The 18,015-nt window shown below is 37.4% G+C and overlaps 1 protein-coding gene across 1 annotated transcript in view; it reads left to right on the top strand.

The window, feature by feature from the left end:
- GOLGA4 (golgin A4) overlaps positions 1-18,015 on the top strand; it is a 108,127-nt gene that overhangs the window by 82,223 nt on the left and 7,889 nt on the right. Inside the window, exons 17-23 of the mRNA XM_052647066.1 lie at positions 59-180; positions 593-723; positions 6,795-6,908; positions 9,107-9,127; positions 9,307-9,375; positions 12,002-12,077; positions 14,113-14,216. Of these exons, the coding sequence (XP_052503026.1) occupies positions 59-180; positions 593-723; positions 6,795-6,908; positions 9,107-9,127; positions 9,307-9,375; positions 12,002-12,077; positions 14,113-14,216 (637 nt within the window). The remainder of the gene's footprint in view (positions 1-58; positions 181-592; positions 724-6,794; positions 6,909-9,106; positions 9,128-9,306; positions 9,376-12,001; positions 12,078-14,112; positions 14,217-18,015) is intronic.

Here is an 18,015-nt window from a genome sequence, read left to right as displayed (position 1 = left end):
CTATATGCACTGCTTTTTTTGTATGGCAATAATTAGCTCTTCATATTTTGGTACTCAGACAGGAGCAGGAAGATCTTGAGTTGAAGCACAATTCCACATTAAAACAGCTGATGAGAGAGTTTCATACACAGCTGGCACAAAAGGAACAGGAACTGGAAATGACCATAAAGGAGACCATCGGTAAGTAAACTTTTGAATTCAATAAAAATCAAATCAGAATCAGTCAGCAGTGGCTATTTATAATTTAAGCTTATTCTTTTCACATTGTGCTAAGTGCTTTATGTAATTATAAACAGTAGAAACAAAATGATTCTTGCCCAAGAAAGCTCACTGATGGAAACTGTGCTACTTGAAAGTGACTTGCCTTTTAGAGGGAAGGAGCAGGTGGAAGAACCTGAAAGCATTGGCTGATTAATTACCTGATGAAGGCACTGCTGCTCCCTGAGAAGGATACATTTGATCAATTTGATCAGTTGATTTTAATCAAGTTTATTGATAATTTGGAACAAGGATTCTTACAGATAGTGGGATATAGATATTAATTCTTACCTAATATATTTTCTTGTATGTGTCCATTTTTTTTATTGATTAGATAAAGCCCAGGAAGTGGAGGCTGAACTTTTAGAAAGCCATCAAGAAGAGACAAATCAGTTATATAAAAAAATTGCAGAGAAAGAAGATGATCTAAAAAGAACGGCGAAAAGATACGAAGAAATCCTTGATGTACCTTATTTTCTCTCTCTCTTGAAATTTAGGTGAAATAGATTTCATGGTAGTGCTAAAGAAGACTGGGCTGTCAGATTTCCTGTTTTTCTAATGTAGAGGGTTTTTTGGGGGGAGGGGAGTTCAATATTATTGAAATTAGTATTTTTCCATTGCTTGCAGATTTATGAGGAGTCTATTTGATTTCTGCTAGGTTTGTAGTTTTCTGATCAGTGTCTGCTTACCAGGCATACTTGAAGCAAGCAGTGAGTTAGTAAGGGGAAAAATGGATTTTCTTCTCTGTCTCCCAGATTCAGATCAAATTGTGAGATCACCAGACTAAGAATTGAGAGCTTGTTTTTAAGACAGTTAGTATGTGTATGAGCTTAACTGGGATCTTTTCAGGAGGGCCAGTTAATTTTATTTCATCCCTACCCGATTTGCATAGTTTTTGTTGATCTCAAGGGAGGAAAAAGATGAAAAAGAAGAATACACCAGCCAGACCTTTTATATGCAGTTGAAAGATAAATGCAGTGTACTGTTTATTCTGCTAGTGGCGGATTAGCGTTGTCGTTTTCATGTATAAAGATGAGCCCTGAATGCTAGTGAGTATTTGGACTCCAGAATATTTTTGAGTATAAAACAATGTAAATTATTCTTTCTTGGAGTGCAGATTCTTTAGTTACTGCAAGCCTTAGTTCACAATGTGCTGAGAACCATTTGATGATTACGAATGGGTAAACCAGAGAATCCTGCCTTAGTCTGGCTGTGGCAGCAGTAGAGGTCTGAGCCAGGAACAGATTCTAGTAATAATTATTTTAAATATAATTGAAAAAGCTGGAATTCTGGGATATGTTACATGAATATAAATGTTCCATTCAGTCATTCAGTCTCGTCTGACTCCTTGCAACCCCATGGACTGCAGCACGCCAGGCTTCCATGTCCCATCACTAACTCCCAGAACTTACTCAGACTGATGTCCATAGAGTTGGTGATGCCATCCAACCATCTCATCCTGTAGTCCCCTTCTCCTCCCTCCTTCAATCTTTCCCAGCATCAGAGTCTTTTCCAGTGTGTCAGCTCTTTGCATCAGGTGGCCAAAGGATTGGAGCTTCAGCTTCAGCATCAGTCCTTCCGATGAATATTCAGGACTGATTTCCTTTAGGATGGACTGGTTGGATCTCCTTGCATTCCAAGGGGCTCTCAAGAGTCTTCTCCAAAACCACAGTTCAAAAGCATCAATTCTTTGGTGATTCTTTAATATAGTTTTTGAGCTATAGATTTCAATATGAAAGAAAATTTGAATAATTTCACATTTTCGTATACTTTCCTAGAGTATATGTGTGCAAAGCTTTAAAAAAAATCATTGTTTCTTGAATGCTTAGAGAATGTTGGGTATTGGAAGATACATTAAAGCTAGTTTTAGGTTTACCTTCTGTTTTTTCTTTTTTTGTGGTTTATTTAATTTTTTTGCAGAAGGAGAATGAGTTGAGCATAGTTAAATGATTTCCTTAAAACTACAAAGCGAGTAGTAGAGCGCTGACTCTGTTAGTTTAGTGTATTTTATAAAGGCTTTTTTTTAAGAAAGGAACTTGGGGAAGGGAACAGTTATAGATCATGGGTAGTTAAGTCAGGGAGCTTCATGTGCAGGGGACAGACCGTGCCAGAGCTATACTGTTCCCTTTTGTGAACTCTCTCTCTGTCTCTCTGAGTGTGTGTGTCAGGGGACCAGTAGCACAAGGCAGACTTTGCAGATCACAGCACACCTCTGTAGGCAGAGAGGTCAGTGAACAGGGAGACAGGTGACAGTTGACCTCTGTATGGTTCCTTCTGGAAGATGTGGTGTTTACTAGAAAATAAATGGTCCTCCCAGCTTTAGGCTTGGAGCAGTAGAGCAGTAGAGACAGGAAGTAGAGGATGGGCCAGAGGAGTTGGGTGGACTCTTCCCCAGACCCCTTCCTGTACCTTAGACCAGCACTGTCTACTAGAAGTATGGTGCAAACCACAATGGGATTTAAAATTTTCTAGTATCCACCCCACTCCAGTACTCTTGCCTGGAGAATCCCATGGACAGAGGAGCCTGGTAGGCTGCAGTCCATGGGGTCGCTGGGAGCTGGACACGACTGAGCGACTTCACTTTCACTTTTCACTTTCATGCATTGGAGAAAGAAATGGCAACCCACTCCAGTGTTCTTGCCTGGAGAATCCCAGGGATGGGGGAGCCTGATGGGCTGCCGTCTAGGGGGTCGCACAGAGTTGGACACGACTGAAGCGACTTAGCAGCAGCAGTAGCAGCACTATCCACATTAGAAAGAGAAGAATCAAGTGAATTTTATTTTAATAATATGGCAACTGACCCATTATATCCAAGACATTGTCATTTCAAAATGTAGTCGGTATAAAAGTGATATATATATATTATATTTAACATATTATATATATATTAATTCTTTGAGAATTGGGGTATTTTTGCATATATAGCCTGTCTCAGCTTGGATTAGCCACATTTCAAGTGCTCATACCTACTATAGAGGGTGGCCAGCAGCTACTGTATTAGACAATATGGCCTCAGACTTCCAATGCCAGCTCCAGGACTGACTTGGTAATTAAATCAGTTCTCCCCATTCAAACACCCAAATACATACTCTGTCTTGAAGATTTCTTTTTTTTTTTTTAAAGAGTAAATATAACTAAAAGGTATTAGTATTACCAATACTGAGCACACACTATATTGCTTTGGTTTTGAGGCATATTCTGTTACCATTTCCCCATTTAAAAATTTCCAGAATTGGAGTTTTATATGCGATTTGTATGTATTATGTGCTAGTGTTTTTTCCCTCTAAAAAAGCCATTATCAGATCGATGATTTGTCTTAATGATGACATTGTAGAGTGCTGTATTTTGGTCATCCATTAAAGTTATTGTGGGATTTGTTACTAGCAAAGTGGAACACAGAGACAGTTTCGCTTTCCTGCCTTTACTGTCTTAGCTCACTTTCTTAGAGTTGCTTCCCCCCCCATTGGAGAAAGCTGTGAACTTTGTCAGCTTGATTCATGCCTCCTGTCTTTCTCAGTCCCTAACACATCCGCATCCACATCCACACACCTTTTAGAATCTGAAATCTGTTTATCTTCCCTGACTTCCTGAGGGGAGAGAGAACCTTTCTCCCTTTAACTGTGTTATCTCCAGCATGGTCTCCAACGTGTAATAGACTTTCAGCTGTAGTGTTTCATTGAATCACATTGAACGTTCCTCTCCTCTTAATTCCACCACTTCTTCCACGGTCCTTGCTGCTACATTGCCTCTGGTCTGGTCTGTTGTATTAATTTCCCAGTTGGTCTCTTTGCTCTTGGTTTTTCATCTCTTCCTGTCAGAGTTATTGTCTGTCTGGAGATAAACGTGGGATCATATCCCTTGCCCTGAACATGTGTAGTGTCTTCCCTCTGTCCTGGTGCCCCTCCTCTGGGTCAGTCTGTGGTCCAGCCGAGCTCAGCTTTAACTCCTTTCTCTTCGTATTTCACCTCTGCTCCTGCTTTTCCTGGAGCCATAAGAGCTCGTTCTCACACTTCATGAGTTAGTACTGCTGGCTGTCATCTCTCTTTGGACAGTTTTTTAAGTTTTAAATTCAACTTGTATTTAGAAAAAAAAATTGAGTCAAATATGTTCCATGATTTAAAGATCAAAAGTAATATAAAAAAGTATACTTGAAGGGTGGTCTCTAATGAAAATTGTCCCCACACTGTTCTCTGTATTCTATGACCTGTTCCCTTTCTCCCTCCGCAGGTGACCGTTAGTCTCTTATGTAATAGTCCTGTGTTTACTTATGCAGACAGGAAAAAAAAAAATTCTTTTTTCTTTTTTTCCCAGTCCTATCCCAGAGTTAGCTTTTTGAATGTGCTTTTCTGCAGCATATTGTTTTCACTTAGGTTTTTTGCAACCCTTTAAAGCAGAATGAATTGCACCTGTCTTCCTTTGATATTCTATATTTATTTATATTTATTGCTTCCTTTCGACATGTCATTTTTATCATACATACATATGTGTGTAGGAATGTGTTAATGTATCTGTCCTCTCCCCTGGACTCTTAGTATCTTGTGGGCAGGGATCTTGCTATCCATCTCAAGTCTTGAGGACCCAGCCAAATGCTTGGCACATACTAGACACTTGGTGAATTTGAAGGCAGTGACACCTGGTAGGCAAGGGAGCATTCATTTGGGAAAAGACGGTGGTGACATCTAAAGGAATTGAGTCTGACAAGTAAGGGAGCTGACTGCCTTCCCGACCTCAGAGCAGCCTCACTGGGAGGGAGGAGCTCCTGCAGCTATTTAGATACAAGACTGATTTCTTCTTGACATTTGGCACATTTTAGTGATTTGGCTTTGGCATAATAGTCTTTAAAACGTAATTTCCATGTATGTGCATAAATACTTAGTTTAGTTTTTCTTACTGTTTTTACTTAAGAGCAAGCAATATTGCTCCCCCTCCTCCCTTGAAGAAGACAGAAAGCTTTTACAAAGGAAACCACAGAGCTATTTCTTCAATTAGAAATGACACATCAAGGATTTTTTTCTAATTCTTAGTGGGCTTGCTCCAGATTGGTTTCTCCCAGCTGTCAAAGGAAATGTCAGATGTAGCTAATTGTCATATCAGAATCTGAGCCTAACCAAATTCGTAGCTGTAGAGGTGATCTTTCAAACAAAGCTGGACCACATCAACAAGACATCCACATAGTATATGTGATGGTAGAATAAAAACAGTAAATAAGCCAGAACTGTGGGCAGTTATAGATTTACAGTAATTTCTGGTCAGTAGTGTGTGAGGGGTGGAGGCTACGTTCGAATGCCTCCCTGGCAGATGTCGGGGGCTAGTTACGAGAGACTCCTGCCTCACTTATGTTGTGAGAAGGGCTTCGATCTTTTTTGTTTGAATTTTCATGACAAATTATAAGTTATGACAAGTTATTTAGACTTTTGAGGTGTCTCATGGTTCATTTCTTTTTTTGTGCCTCTGGACCTGTTTTTGAGAATAATGACATTTCTTGCTTCTGACAAGTCAGCTTCTGTTAAATCAGATACCTGCTTGTGGCTGTTTTCCTGTTTAGCCTTTTACAGCAAACACTTGTCCTGTCTTCATTACTCAAATCTGATCAATATTCCAGTGCCAAATGTCCTTTTAGCACAAAGGTTATTGCAAGATTTATAAGAGCAAGGAGTGGTCTGGACTGCTTTGTACAACAAATGATGGCAATTATCAAGACAAATGAAAAGATGTTAGGATGGGCAGGCCTATTAGCAGGGCAGTCAGAACAGAAGAGAGAATGATTTGTCTGCCAAATTTTGAAAGAAGGAGTTTTCAACCAATAAGTGACGTATTACTTTTGCAGCCTTGTCTGTTTTCTGCCAAGGTCAAGGCAAATGGATACCTTACATTAGTTAGTTACTGATATATTGGACAGTTTTTTTTTTTCCCCTCCCTTCAGAAATAGATTATAGTTGAACACTTTACTCCAAAGAAGAACTGTTGTGGTTTTCAGTCTGATGTGTAGGGGATGTGCAGGTTTGCTAACTAGGACAGAGAACCATCTTGACTTGACCAGCTCATTGCAAAGAGCTGGGGGAGGAAAAAACTCATACTTCTTTTGATCAGTAAGTGTCTAGCTAGTTGAGTTGTGGTGTGCATAAAGCTGGTTTATATTGGATATTTTCTGGAAATTAAATCCTAGTATGGAAGTCTTAGAACACAGATTCTGTATTATAGTTCAGTCACAATGCTGTCACACACCTCAATGTTGCTTAAATCTTGGAATCCTAGTTTAAGGGTCAGCTTGACGAGCTTTATGGGGTGGGGATAAGAGGACTAAAGGTGGGAAAAGTGATCGTAGGAATAATGAGCAGGTTTAAAAAGGGCTTGGAGTTAAAAGTGAGGCATGAAAAGAGCACAGAAATGAATGACAATAAAAATAGTGGTTTATGTTTTAGAAAATATATAGGTGTTTGCTTCTTCCACAGAGGTAGTTTGCAATATCATGTTGCTTCTTTACTGCATTCTTTTTGAGATGTTTGTTAACATATATATCTTTTTTTATTCCAAAGGCTCGTGAAGAAGAAATGACTGCAAAAGTAATGGACTTGCAGACTCAATTTGAGGACCTGCAGAAGAAATACCAGCAAAGGCTAGAGCAGGAGGAGACTCCCAGCAGCGATAAAGTGAGGGGACCTGGACTGGGCTTTACTCAGTCCTTGAAAACATTGTTGTTTTTGTTGACTCGCCTCCTACTATGCACACCTACCTCATCTAACCCTAACAAAAATCTTTGAAGAGAGAAGTTGTAGCCTCTCTTTATAGAGTGTGAAACTAAATTTCAAAGAGATTAAATAAAATGTTGGAGCTCACACAGTAAGTGTTGTATTGGGAATATAAATCCACCCTGCAGACTTCAAAACTTAGGTGTTTCTGTGATACCAGAGCTTCTCAGGCTTCCCTGTGGAAAGGACAGCAGAGGACAGTTAACCTTGTAGCCCTGGGGCAGAGCCAAAAACGGTCCATGGAATGTATCTCAGTTTTAGATTTTTATATTTTGTGCTAAAAATTCATATATATTTTATATTCTGCTTTATAATATATCCTTATTTGTAGTCACATAAAAATGTTTTTTGTTATATACCTTTGAGAAAAACAATGTTTTCTCCTCAGTTGTAGATGCAAGGGGATTATTTTGGAAAATTGGGCTCAATTCAAAGAGATCTGGCACTACATATCTGGGCTTTTTTATAATCCCAGTCTTTATGTAAAAATGATGCTATGAAAGATGGACCATGTTTACCCTGTGGCTTCTTGACCTGCTGTGCACCCCAACAAATGCATATCCTCAGGGCTTGTGAGCCCTCATTCAGAGGCCAGGGCAGTGTGCCGTCCTCCTTCTGATATGTTCTAACTCATCTAGTGTGATCTTCATAGCACTGTCAAGAGGCCTTGGGAGAGGTGGACGCTGTTCATGGCTTCATCCTCCAGGGTTACAGAGGAGTCACTGCAGAAGTCAGTGACCAGATAATAATTTTCTAGATAACCAGTTGCATGGATCAGTTTTCCAAAATGGAGAGAAAAGGACTTTATAAACGGCTCTGGAGAAGGAACTGGCAACCCACTCCAGTATTCTTGCCTGGGAAATCTCATGGACAGAGGAGCCTGAAGGCTTGCAGTCCATGGGGTCAAAAAAGAGCTGCACGCCACTGAGTGTCTAAGCAACAGCAAGACAGCTCTACCATGCTGGGCCACGTGGAGCACGGATTCTGGGTTTTAGCAATGAGCCAGTGGTTTTAGCAATGAGTGAGTTTCCTTTCTTTCTTCAGGAGCTACTAGTTACATTTAATAGTTACTTTTTTTTAATTTTAAAATTTTTTGCCACTTGGTCACTATTTGAATATACTTGTTACTGTTAAATGTTGCTTCCTATGAGATGGATACATGTGTTGTACTCTCTAAGGTGTTGTTCTCCTCAGTATCAAATTAAGTACTAATATTGTATAAGGTGGTCTTGAGACCTGTGTCAAGATGTCAGAGTATTGAAACGTTGTGAAATTAATATTCAGGAGGTATTTTGAGTCCTTTAACTTGTAGCATAAGAAAGGAGAGAATATCCTTAATTTTTATTCCTGCTCTAAAAAATGTTTTTCCATTTTATTCTTTTTGAATTTTTATTCTTTTCCTTCTTGAGCATCTTCGGTGCTTCTGAGAGGTCTTGAACTGGTATATCAGTGTTGAGTTGGGTGAGAAATAATTTGTGATTATTGCATACAGTGGATTCCCAGAATGGTCCTTTAGAATTTTCCCTAAAGAGCCCATATGTTATAAATAGATGTTAATGTGTTTAGTTTTTTAAAATTGTATGAATAATAGATAAATATATTCTTGTAAAAAAAAAAGTCAGATAATACAGATGTATATAGATAAACTGTTCCTGGTGGGTGCCTTCTTTTCCCAAGTGGTCATCATTCTTAGGAGTTTCACAAGTGACCTTCTAGTCATTTTTCTTTGTGTTTACCTGAGTTTATGTATATTTACCTCTGGAGGAGGAAATGGAAACGCCCCTCAGTATTCTTGCCTGGCAAATTCCGTGGACAGGAGTCTGTCAGGCTGCAGTCCATGGGGTCCCAAGAGTGGGATACAACTGAGCAACTGAGTGCGCACATGTATATTTACATTGTAATAGTTCATATAGCAACATAGACCAGGTTTAAAAGCAAGTAGGTAAAGTTGTTTCATCTCAAATCTGACCACTCTATTAAGACTGTAACACTGAATTTTTGTTTCCTTGTAATTTCATATTGTTCCATTTTGTTGTTTCTTGTAGATTTTAGTGCATGGACTTATTTCTTTTCTTTTTTTTTTTTTTTTCCATTTTTAGGTAACAATTATGGAGTTACAGGTAAGACTAGTTTTTCATTGAATTTGAGTGAAGGTAATCCATTTTCAGGAGCATTCTGTATTTTAAGTTATAATATGAAGAGACTTGTTTTAACAAGGAAAAACTTAGCAGGCAGTATAGAAGTGTGTCCAAGTGATGATGAAACCCATAGTCTCAGATCTGACCTTTTGTTCTTTCAGACACAACTAGCACAGAAGACTACTCTAATCAGTGACTCAAAGTTGAAAGAGCAGGAGTTCAGAGAACAGGTACAGGCCTAATCAGTGCTTTTTATTTTGAAATGACTTCCTTGATTTATATTAGTATATTCTTGGAACTCATTTAGCTAATTTTTAAAAAAGAACTGATTTCATACTCATTTAATAGTTGGTTTTCCAATGTTGTCTCACACAGGAAATTTTATTTCTAAATCTGAAAGTGCTGGAGGAGATCTTTATAAATTTGTGATCATGTATATTTAAACAAGAACATTTGCATCCTGTTATTCTAGTGCTTAACATTTTGGATAACAATTTGTATTTAATTTGTAATGACTTAAGTTCTATAAAAGAAGCTTTTATCAGAGGGAAAGTACATTAACATCAGTCTTTACTGCTTTTTCCTAGTGGTTACAATGTCTTGGTTTAATATTATTTGTCCATGTGCTATCTAGTGATTAAATATAAATGGGACCATGTGTGTACACCTAGAAGGATGCACAAGCATGCAGACACTGGTGTATGTATACCTGTGGTATGGTACTTAAGTCTTTTTCCAGACTCTGGAGGAAGAGTGACCTAAGTCAACTGGCTGAGTTTGAAGACTAAGTCTTTAGGAGTTTTCCAGTTTTTTACAATTCGTATGTACATATAAATGTTGATAATTGTTGAAACTAGGTGATGGGCATTAACTGTAGTATACTTTCTGTATTTGAGTATGTTTGAAACTTTTCATAATATATTTTTTAAAATTCCCAAAGATAGATACTAAGTCCCAGTGTTACCTTATTATTTCTTTTTCCTAGTGTTTTTGCTTTTCTCATCTATCTCAAGTTTACTGCTTTAAAATTCTCTTCTCTTAGCACACTCAAGTCTTCAAACTGTCCTAGCATAGCAATTTTTGTACTGATTATTTTTATAGTAGTAAACACATAAAATTGACCGTTTTAATCATTTTAAAGTACACAGTTAATTGACATTTAGTTCATTCACAGTGTTCTGAAACCAGAACATTTCATGACCCTCAAAAGAAAACACCCTGTACCCATTAAGCATTCATTCCCCATTACCTCCTCCCCAGTATCTCACAACCACTAATCTGCTTTTTATGTCTGTGGATTTACCTATTCCAAATATTTTATATAAATGTGCTTAGTCGTTCAGTTGTGTCTGACTGTTTGCGAGCTCGTGAACTATAGCCCACAAGATTCCTCTGTCTGTGGGGATTCCCCAAGCAAGAATACTAGAGTGGGTTGCTCAAAATACCTATTTTTTTGAGTATTTTATGTAAATAGAATCATATAATACATGACCTTTCTAACCTAGCCTCTTTCACTTAGCATAGTGTTCTTAGGGTTCATCTGTGTTGTAATATTCGTTAGTACTTCACTCCTTCTTCTGATGGAGTAATGATATTTCATTTTATGGATGATCCTATGGTTTGTTCATCAGTTGATGTATGTTTGGATTGTTTCTTATTGCTATTCAGTCACTGAGTCGTGTCTGACTCTTTTACTCCATGGACTGCAGCATGCCAGGCTTCCCTGTCCTCTCTATCTCCTGGGCTTTGCTCAAATTCATGTCCATTGAGTCAGTGATGCTATGTAACCAGCTCATCCTCTGCTGCTGCCTTCTCCTTTTGCCTTCAGTCTTTCCTCGCATCAGGGTCTTTTCCAATGAGCTGGCTCTTCACATCAGGTGGCCAAAGTATTGAAGCTTCAGCATTAGTCCTTCCAGTGAACAGTCAGGGTTGATTTCCTTTAGGATTGACTGGTTTTATCTCCTTGCAGTCCAAGGGACTCTCAGAAGTCTTTTCCAGTACCACAACTCAAAAGCATCGGTTCTTCAGTGCTCAGCCTTCTTTATGGTCAGCTCTTACACCCATGCATGACAACTGGAAAAACCATAGGTTTGACTATATAGACCTTTGTTGGCAAAGTGACATCTCTGCTTCTTAATACGCTGGATTGTTCTCCCTTTGGCTGGTTGTGCATAGTGCTGCTAGGAACACTTTTTACAAGTTTTAGTTTGAACACCTCTTTCCTTCTTTTGAGTTATGTACTCAGTAGTGGGATTGCTAGATCATATGGAAGTTACTTGTTTAGCTCTTTGAAGAGCCTTCAAATGGTTTTACATTGTGGATACTATTTTACATTCTGATCAGTAAAGTATAAGAATTTCAGTTTCTTCACATCCTCCTTAGCAGGTGTTTTGATTATAGCTATCCTAGGTGGTATGAAGTGCTATCTCATTATGGTTATAATTTGTACTTCCCTAATGACTGATGATGTTAAGCATCTTATCATTTGTGTATCTTCTTTAGGGCAATGCTTTTTGTTCATTTTTAACTTAGGTTATTTGTTTTTTGTTGTTGCTGAATTTGTAAATCTTCTTTATATACTCTAGATATGAGTACCTTAATAGATATATGATTTGCAAATATTTTCTCCCATTCTGTGGGTTTTCTTCAATTTCTTGATAATGTGCTTTGAGGCACAGAAATTTTATGTTTTTCCTTTTGTCTCTGCCTTTGGTATCGTATCTGAGAAACCATATGAATTAATTTCTTTTTGTCTATATTCTGTATTCCACATTAAAAAAAATCTAGTGGCTATAGCAGTTTTTTTAAACATTATTTCCATATGAATCTTGAGATTGAAATATTTGTTATTTTTAGATTCACAATTTAGAAGATCGTTTGAAGAAATATGAGAAGAATGTATATACAACAACTGTAGGGACACCTTACAAAGGTAGGAATAATCTCTCATGTTATCCATGCGTATCTTGTGTTGGGGGACTTCTGGATGATTTTTATTTTTGTCTTTGCTGATCTCATTCTTTAGAAGGAATATATGTAAATTAATAACAGCTAGTTTTATGGAAAGAATAATAGTAATCTAAAGCAAAATTAATGTGTATTTGTTGTTTGGAAAAAAATCAGTGTTGCCATGTATAAGTGAAACTGCAGGTTCCCACTTTGTTCTCAACTTTCCAGATGGACCTAGTTTACGATTTGCATATATTTTTCCAGACTCTTCTGTGTATATGCAAACATTTAGAATTTCCACTACATGTACCATATAAACACAGAGTTACATATTTTAAATGCTTCTGGTTTTGTTTTGTTTTTACTAATTACAGTAATACTAATTGCTATATTTAAACCAGGATTTAAGGAGAAAAGAATTTCATAAAAATAACTTATTTCAAAGTGGCGAAGGATGATTTGAAAGTATTATTGTCTTGACTTAAATTATGTATGCTGCTTACAAAGAATTCTGAAGATGAGCTTGAGTCTTTATGTAGTTGTTCCCTTGAGATAGTCATGACTTTGAATAATCTTGTAACAATTTCCCATTCTCAGTTGCACAGCCTCGCTGTATTAAGAGTAGTTTTATTTTGCTAAATGTTTTGTAAATCTTTCTGCTTTTTCCTGTAAGGCACTCAGGCATGAATCTAAGCCATTTCACATTCTTTTGTGTTTTTGAAAACTCTTATGTTATGAAATAGCATAAGATATTATACAGTTTTTAATTAAACAAGGACTTGCTTTAGATTCTTTCCAAAACACACTTCAAAAAGAAGAGAAAACCAACATGGATGTTTCCTATGGCTCATTGCAGAGAAGACTCTTGGTTCAGAGACTGTTTTCCATAGCTAAGTCAACATATGTGATTCTTAGCATAGAACTGCTGAATTGGTGCCCAGCAGTACATAAAGAATATAGTATTGATTCTTTTTTTTTTTGTTTCAACTTAAGGATTTCATACTTAATCTTTCTTTTTTTTCAGTTTTAAATTGTAAAATGAACACAAATGTACAGTTTTTTAATAGCTGACACACATATAGTACTAAGTGTTAGGCACTGTTATAAAATAGTTTGTCTATCAGTTCACTTATTCTTGTCAACAATCCTAGCAATCTGGTTGAATTTGCACATTAATCTCTTTGCTATGCTTTTAGATAATTCTTAGTGCAGAAGGCTTTTCAGATTACTTAGTGTGCCATTGTACTGGAAGTGAATGCGAGTTTAGACTTCACATAGCACAGAATTATGAATTTATTCAGATTAAAGTTTTTCATACTATGATTTCATATACTTGAACTATATTTATTCTTTATTTTTAAATTGAAATGGAGCTTGATCTAATAGATGAACTATATATTTTGTGACAGTCTTAAGATATTGAAGCAAAGTATTCGAAAACCACTAAAATGGCATTACTACTTAATGCATTTAAAGTTATTTTATCTACCTTATGTTTCAAAACAGTTTAGAAAACTTGATTTAAACTTCAGTGCTTTTAGGTTTGGAATACCAGAAAAACTAAAATACTATTCTGAGCTACTGAACTCCTTAACAAAGTAAAAATAATTGTTCATTTTAGTCACCATAGACTGTCTGAAGCCAACCACATAGTATTTGGGGGAGAAATACTGGTTTTAAGGAATCTTCGTATTCCCTAGGCCTCGTCTTTTTAAATTGTCATGCCAGAAAGATGAAGCAGAAGAAGGGCAAGGCTTGGAGGAGGGGGAAGATGTGAGAAATAAAACTGCTGCAATAATACTTGTTTTCTCTTCTAAAGGAAAAATACCAGTTGGAATGCTATATGCATTATCATATACAATGTATATACATATCATAATGCAATCTAATACAATACAGTTAATACAAGAGTAAAGCCTCTCTCTTTGTTGCTTTGTTTTTTAGTTTATCTTTTTCTAAGTGCTAAGTAGCTTATCTGGTTTTCTCTTTACAGTTTAATCTGTTTGTTTGTTTGACAGGTGGCAATTTGTACCATACTGATGTTTCGCTCTTTGGAGAACCTACCGAGTTTGAGTATTTGCGCAAAGTGCTTTTTGAGTATATGATGGGTCGTGAGACTAAGGTATAAATCGTGTCTGGTGATTTGTCATATGGTTTAATTTAGAAGGAACTGTATCCCATTTTTAATAAACATATTGATGTTGTGTGTTTACTGCTAGCAGACCATATGTGCTGATAGTAGGCAATAGGTAATTGTGTTATTGCTCTGAGTTTGCAAAAGTGAGTTGGCAAATCTTGCTTTTATTTGTTACATTTATAAAATATTAATTTAAAAATACTGATTGTTGATGCTAAATAATAACGATAAAAATTTCATTAACTTAATACTTTGTGAAGCATGTGGCTATTTTTGACTTTGGATCTTAAGATTAGGACATGAAATTTCATTTTCATGGAGACTTAAGGGTAGTGTGGATAGTACTGGAAATGGTCCTAATTAAGAACGACTATGTAGGGTTATTTAGAAATATTGTACTTTGGTCAGTGTAAGAAAGTTATTCTTGTACATATAAAATATTGATCATTTAAAAATGACCACACTGCATAGGTAATAATGCTTGGTTAATTTGTTTTCTAGGATGTTAAATTTGCTATAAGGTCCCTTGTAGTGTGGAGTCTAGTCTTATTGTTAACTTGTATCCCTGCAGTGTTTTTAAAAGCCTTATATTGGACATTTTGTAAATACATCTTTAATTGAACTAAATATACTTAGGGAAATTCATGAGCCTTTCTTAAAATTTTTCATTTGAAGCAATTTCTGCTTTTGATACTGTTTCAACTTTTTACCTTCATGAATTTTTACATTGTCCTTATATGTTAGCTGAGAATGGGATAATGAGTTTTCTAAGAAACAGTCAGTCAGTGTTTTAATTTATGGGTTTGTGGGAGTTACTAAGTGCTAAATTCAGGAATTAAGACAGTTCAGGGGTTGTTTTGGCAAATAAGACCTAAAAATAAGGGCATGAAAAATCTCTTAAAAGAATATTAAGAATTTATAGGTTGTAGATTCTGCTAAACATCAGGAGTTACAGGGCTAGAGATCGTTTGAGTCCTTGATACAATAGAAATGTAATTTCAGTGTATGAGATAGTTCAAGTTGAAGAAATATCCAGTGTGATCCTGAATGTGCATCATAGGATGGATGTATTAATTCACAGTAATTCAGTGCCTTTTTTTCTTAAGAACTTTTTTTATAAATCAAAGGATATCTAAAACTGAATTTTCTCCTTATCTTTAAAAAACAAAGCTAATGAAATGTAACTTTCTGTTAGTATGCCCTTGTTGGATAGCAGCCTGTATTTGAGGTGGCTTAGGTAAAGTTACCTTGTTATTGCAGGGAAAGGGGAAAAGCATTTCGTTAAGAAAAATAGCCTCTCAGAAGTTTAGCTCCTTTGCTGTATTTGTGAGTCTAAAGCTATGATCCCAGAGTTGTTGCTAAATTAGTTATTTAGCCTTTTCTCAATCTGTGAAATGAGGGTGTGACTGCCTCAGCCTGTGTGTCCTGGAGGTTGTAAGCAGGTATGGGGTGAGATCCTTTCAGAGTCTGATTCCTAAAGAAAGGCCCAGCCCAGCAGGAGTTACCTTCTGGGGTGGGGCCAGATCAGCCAGGTCTCAGCCTGTGCTTTCGGAGGTCTGCAGTTATCCTGGGCCGTGATCCGGGAGGCAGGTTATAAGGGATGTTTTTGAGGCCCGGGCAGCTAGGGATCTGTGCTGAGGTGGCTCCCTGTGAGCTGTATCTTCAGCATTCAGTGTGCTTTCCCGGTTACTAAGAATGAGTAGTCTTTTATTCTGCCATCACATGTTATAAGTCAATATTGAAAATTGTAGTAGATACTCAGTTTAATTTATTGCATATTTATCAAACACTTCCTGTATGTGGCCTGATGTTTATTGCCATGATGAATCTGGAGATGAAAATGGATACCATCCCTACTTTTAAGCTGTTTTACCATAGAGTGGGAAGGTGGAACTGTTCTCACTAGGCACAGTGTGATGCAGAGTGTAGCAAGGGCTCTGAAAAGCAGCATCCCCATATTTACTTGTGGGGAGGTCAAGGGCATCCTGGGGAAGGAGGTGTGTATACAGGCCTTTACAAGGCGGCATAAATTTTGATAGATGAGCTCAGAGAGGAGGAAAGCCCAGACAGAAAGTCCTAGACAGGAAAGTGAGTGTGGGCTTTGGAACGACAGGGAGTCTGCTCCAACTAAAACACTGCCTCTGTGGTGCGGAAGTGACTCTGCTTAGGGCTGCAGGTGTAGACCGCCTGGAGTATTTCAGAATTCTACCTGTAGGTTATTGGAGGGTGGCCCTGAAAAGGTTCAAGCAAGAGTTGACACCCTCAAGGGTAGACATGGTGTCTGTTTTTAGACATTTCTTTTGTTGATTTGCCCAGTTCCTATATATTAACAAAGAATTTGAAATGGAGACCAGGCTGTGGTTTTAGAATGAGCCAGGATACATGAATAGCCTTTGTGATTTGATCGTCATCTGCCGTTGTTTCTTGTCCAGCAGGATCTGTATGTCATCCCACCTGTCTTTCTTCATCTGCCTTTGCACACAGTGTTCCTTACTTTATGAGGCAGATGATTTTTTAAAGACCACATGTGTGATACACATTCTTACAGTATGAAGTTAAGTAAACTCCTCTCTTTCTTCTGTCCTGGCACTTTTTTCCCTTGGAGTTTGATCCTTCATGCTATTTTTGGTACTTAGATTCAGCCTGTTCTCCTTTTCAATAGAAAGTGTTTCTCATTCTATCCTTTATTGAATTCGCTCCCTAAGGAAAACCTGGTAGGAGAGGCCACTTCTAAACCAGGTGGCTCATTTGAACTTTTCCTTACTTCCCAGGGCCTTAGGATATTGTATGTAGAGTAGACAGGCTGATTTCTTTGCCATGGTATGGCAGAGAACCTGGGCTTTCCATTAAAGCCAGGGAAGAGCTGTAAGTCTTTGCTGGGTAACCAGCTGCAAATTCAGCATCGCTTGATGAGTTTAGAGGTGGGTTTCCCATTTAATGTTTTTAGAAGTGTGATGAGGCAACTAGCCACAGTTCTTTTTTTTTTTTTCGACAGACATGCTTGTGCATAAGTGTATAACATATATGGTTTCATAATGGGTATAAATGTACTTTGGGGTCTTTCGAACTTGATAAGCCAAATTTACAGAGTGTTAATAAAAAGAATGTTGAAACAATTAGTACTGCTTATTTCTCTTGCCATTTCATGCCGCATATATGCTTGGTTTCTAGACTTCAGTTTAGCACAGAAGATTCTATTCTGTCTAGGCAATACAGTTTAAAGGGTGAGGATTTTTGTAAAATGCCTTTGGTATTCTCCGGGAACTAAGTTGTATTAAAGGTATTTTTTTGATCATCAGGCTGGCAGAGGCAAAGATAAAGAAAGGAGAGTCAGACACTAAAATCTTGCTCTTTATGGTTTGGGATTTGGGGTTGAAGAATAGTGTTAGTTGATCTGTTAGCTGAAATAAGTATTAGAAATACATGAAGTGCCTTGCCTAGGCTTAACACATAATAGGAATTTTAAAAATGTTAGTTCTTTTCTAACATCTCCATTCTTCCTGGAAATAATTATGCTTTTCTCCTAATGCTGTGTGTTCCTAAAATTTTGGTTACCTATATTATGTCATCTTTTGCTCCGTGACCTTTTGCAGTCACACTTCCCTCCCTCCCTGCAGTCTGCCCAGAACACATGCACAGTCATGTAATATGAACACAGAATGTTAAGAGTCAGTTTCCTGGGTGAGCCTCCCGTCCTCTGTAGCCCTACAGTAAGGAGCACTGCTCCTCATCCTCAGCAGAGCACTAGTACCTGAATTTGTATGTGAGCGCTGACCTTGTTATC

Source organism: Budorcas taxicolor, chromosome 1, assembly GCF_023091745.1.
Source record: "Budorcas taxicolor isolate Tak-1 chromosome 1, Takin1.1, whole genome shotgun sequence".
NCBI classification, from domain to species: domain Eukaryota; kingdom Metazoa; phylum Chordata; class Mammalia; order Artiodactyla; family Bovidae; genus Budorcas; species Budorcas taxicolor.
This window is presented reverse-complemented; position numbering and strand designations above follow the sequence as displayed.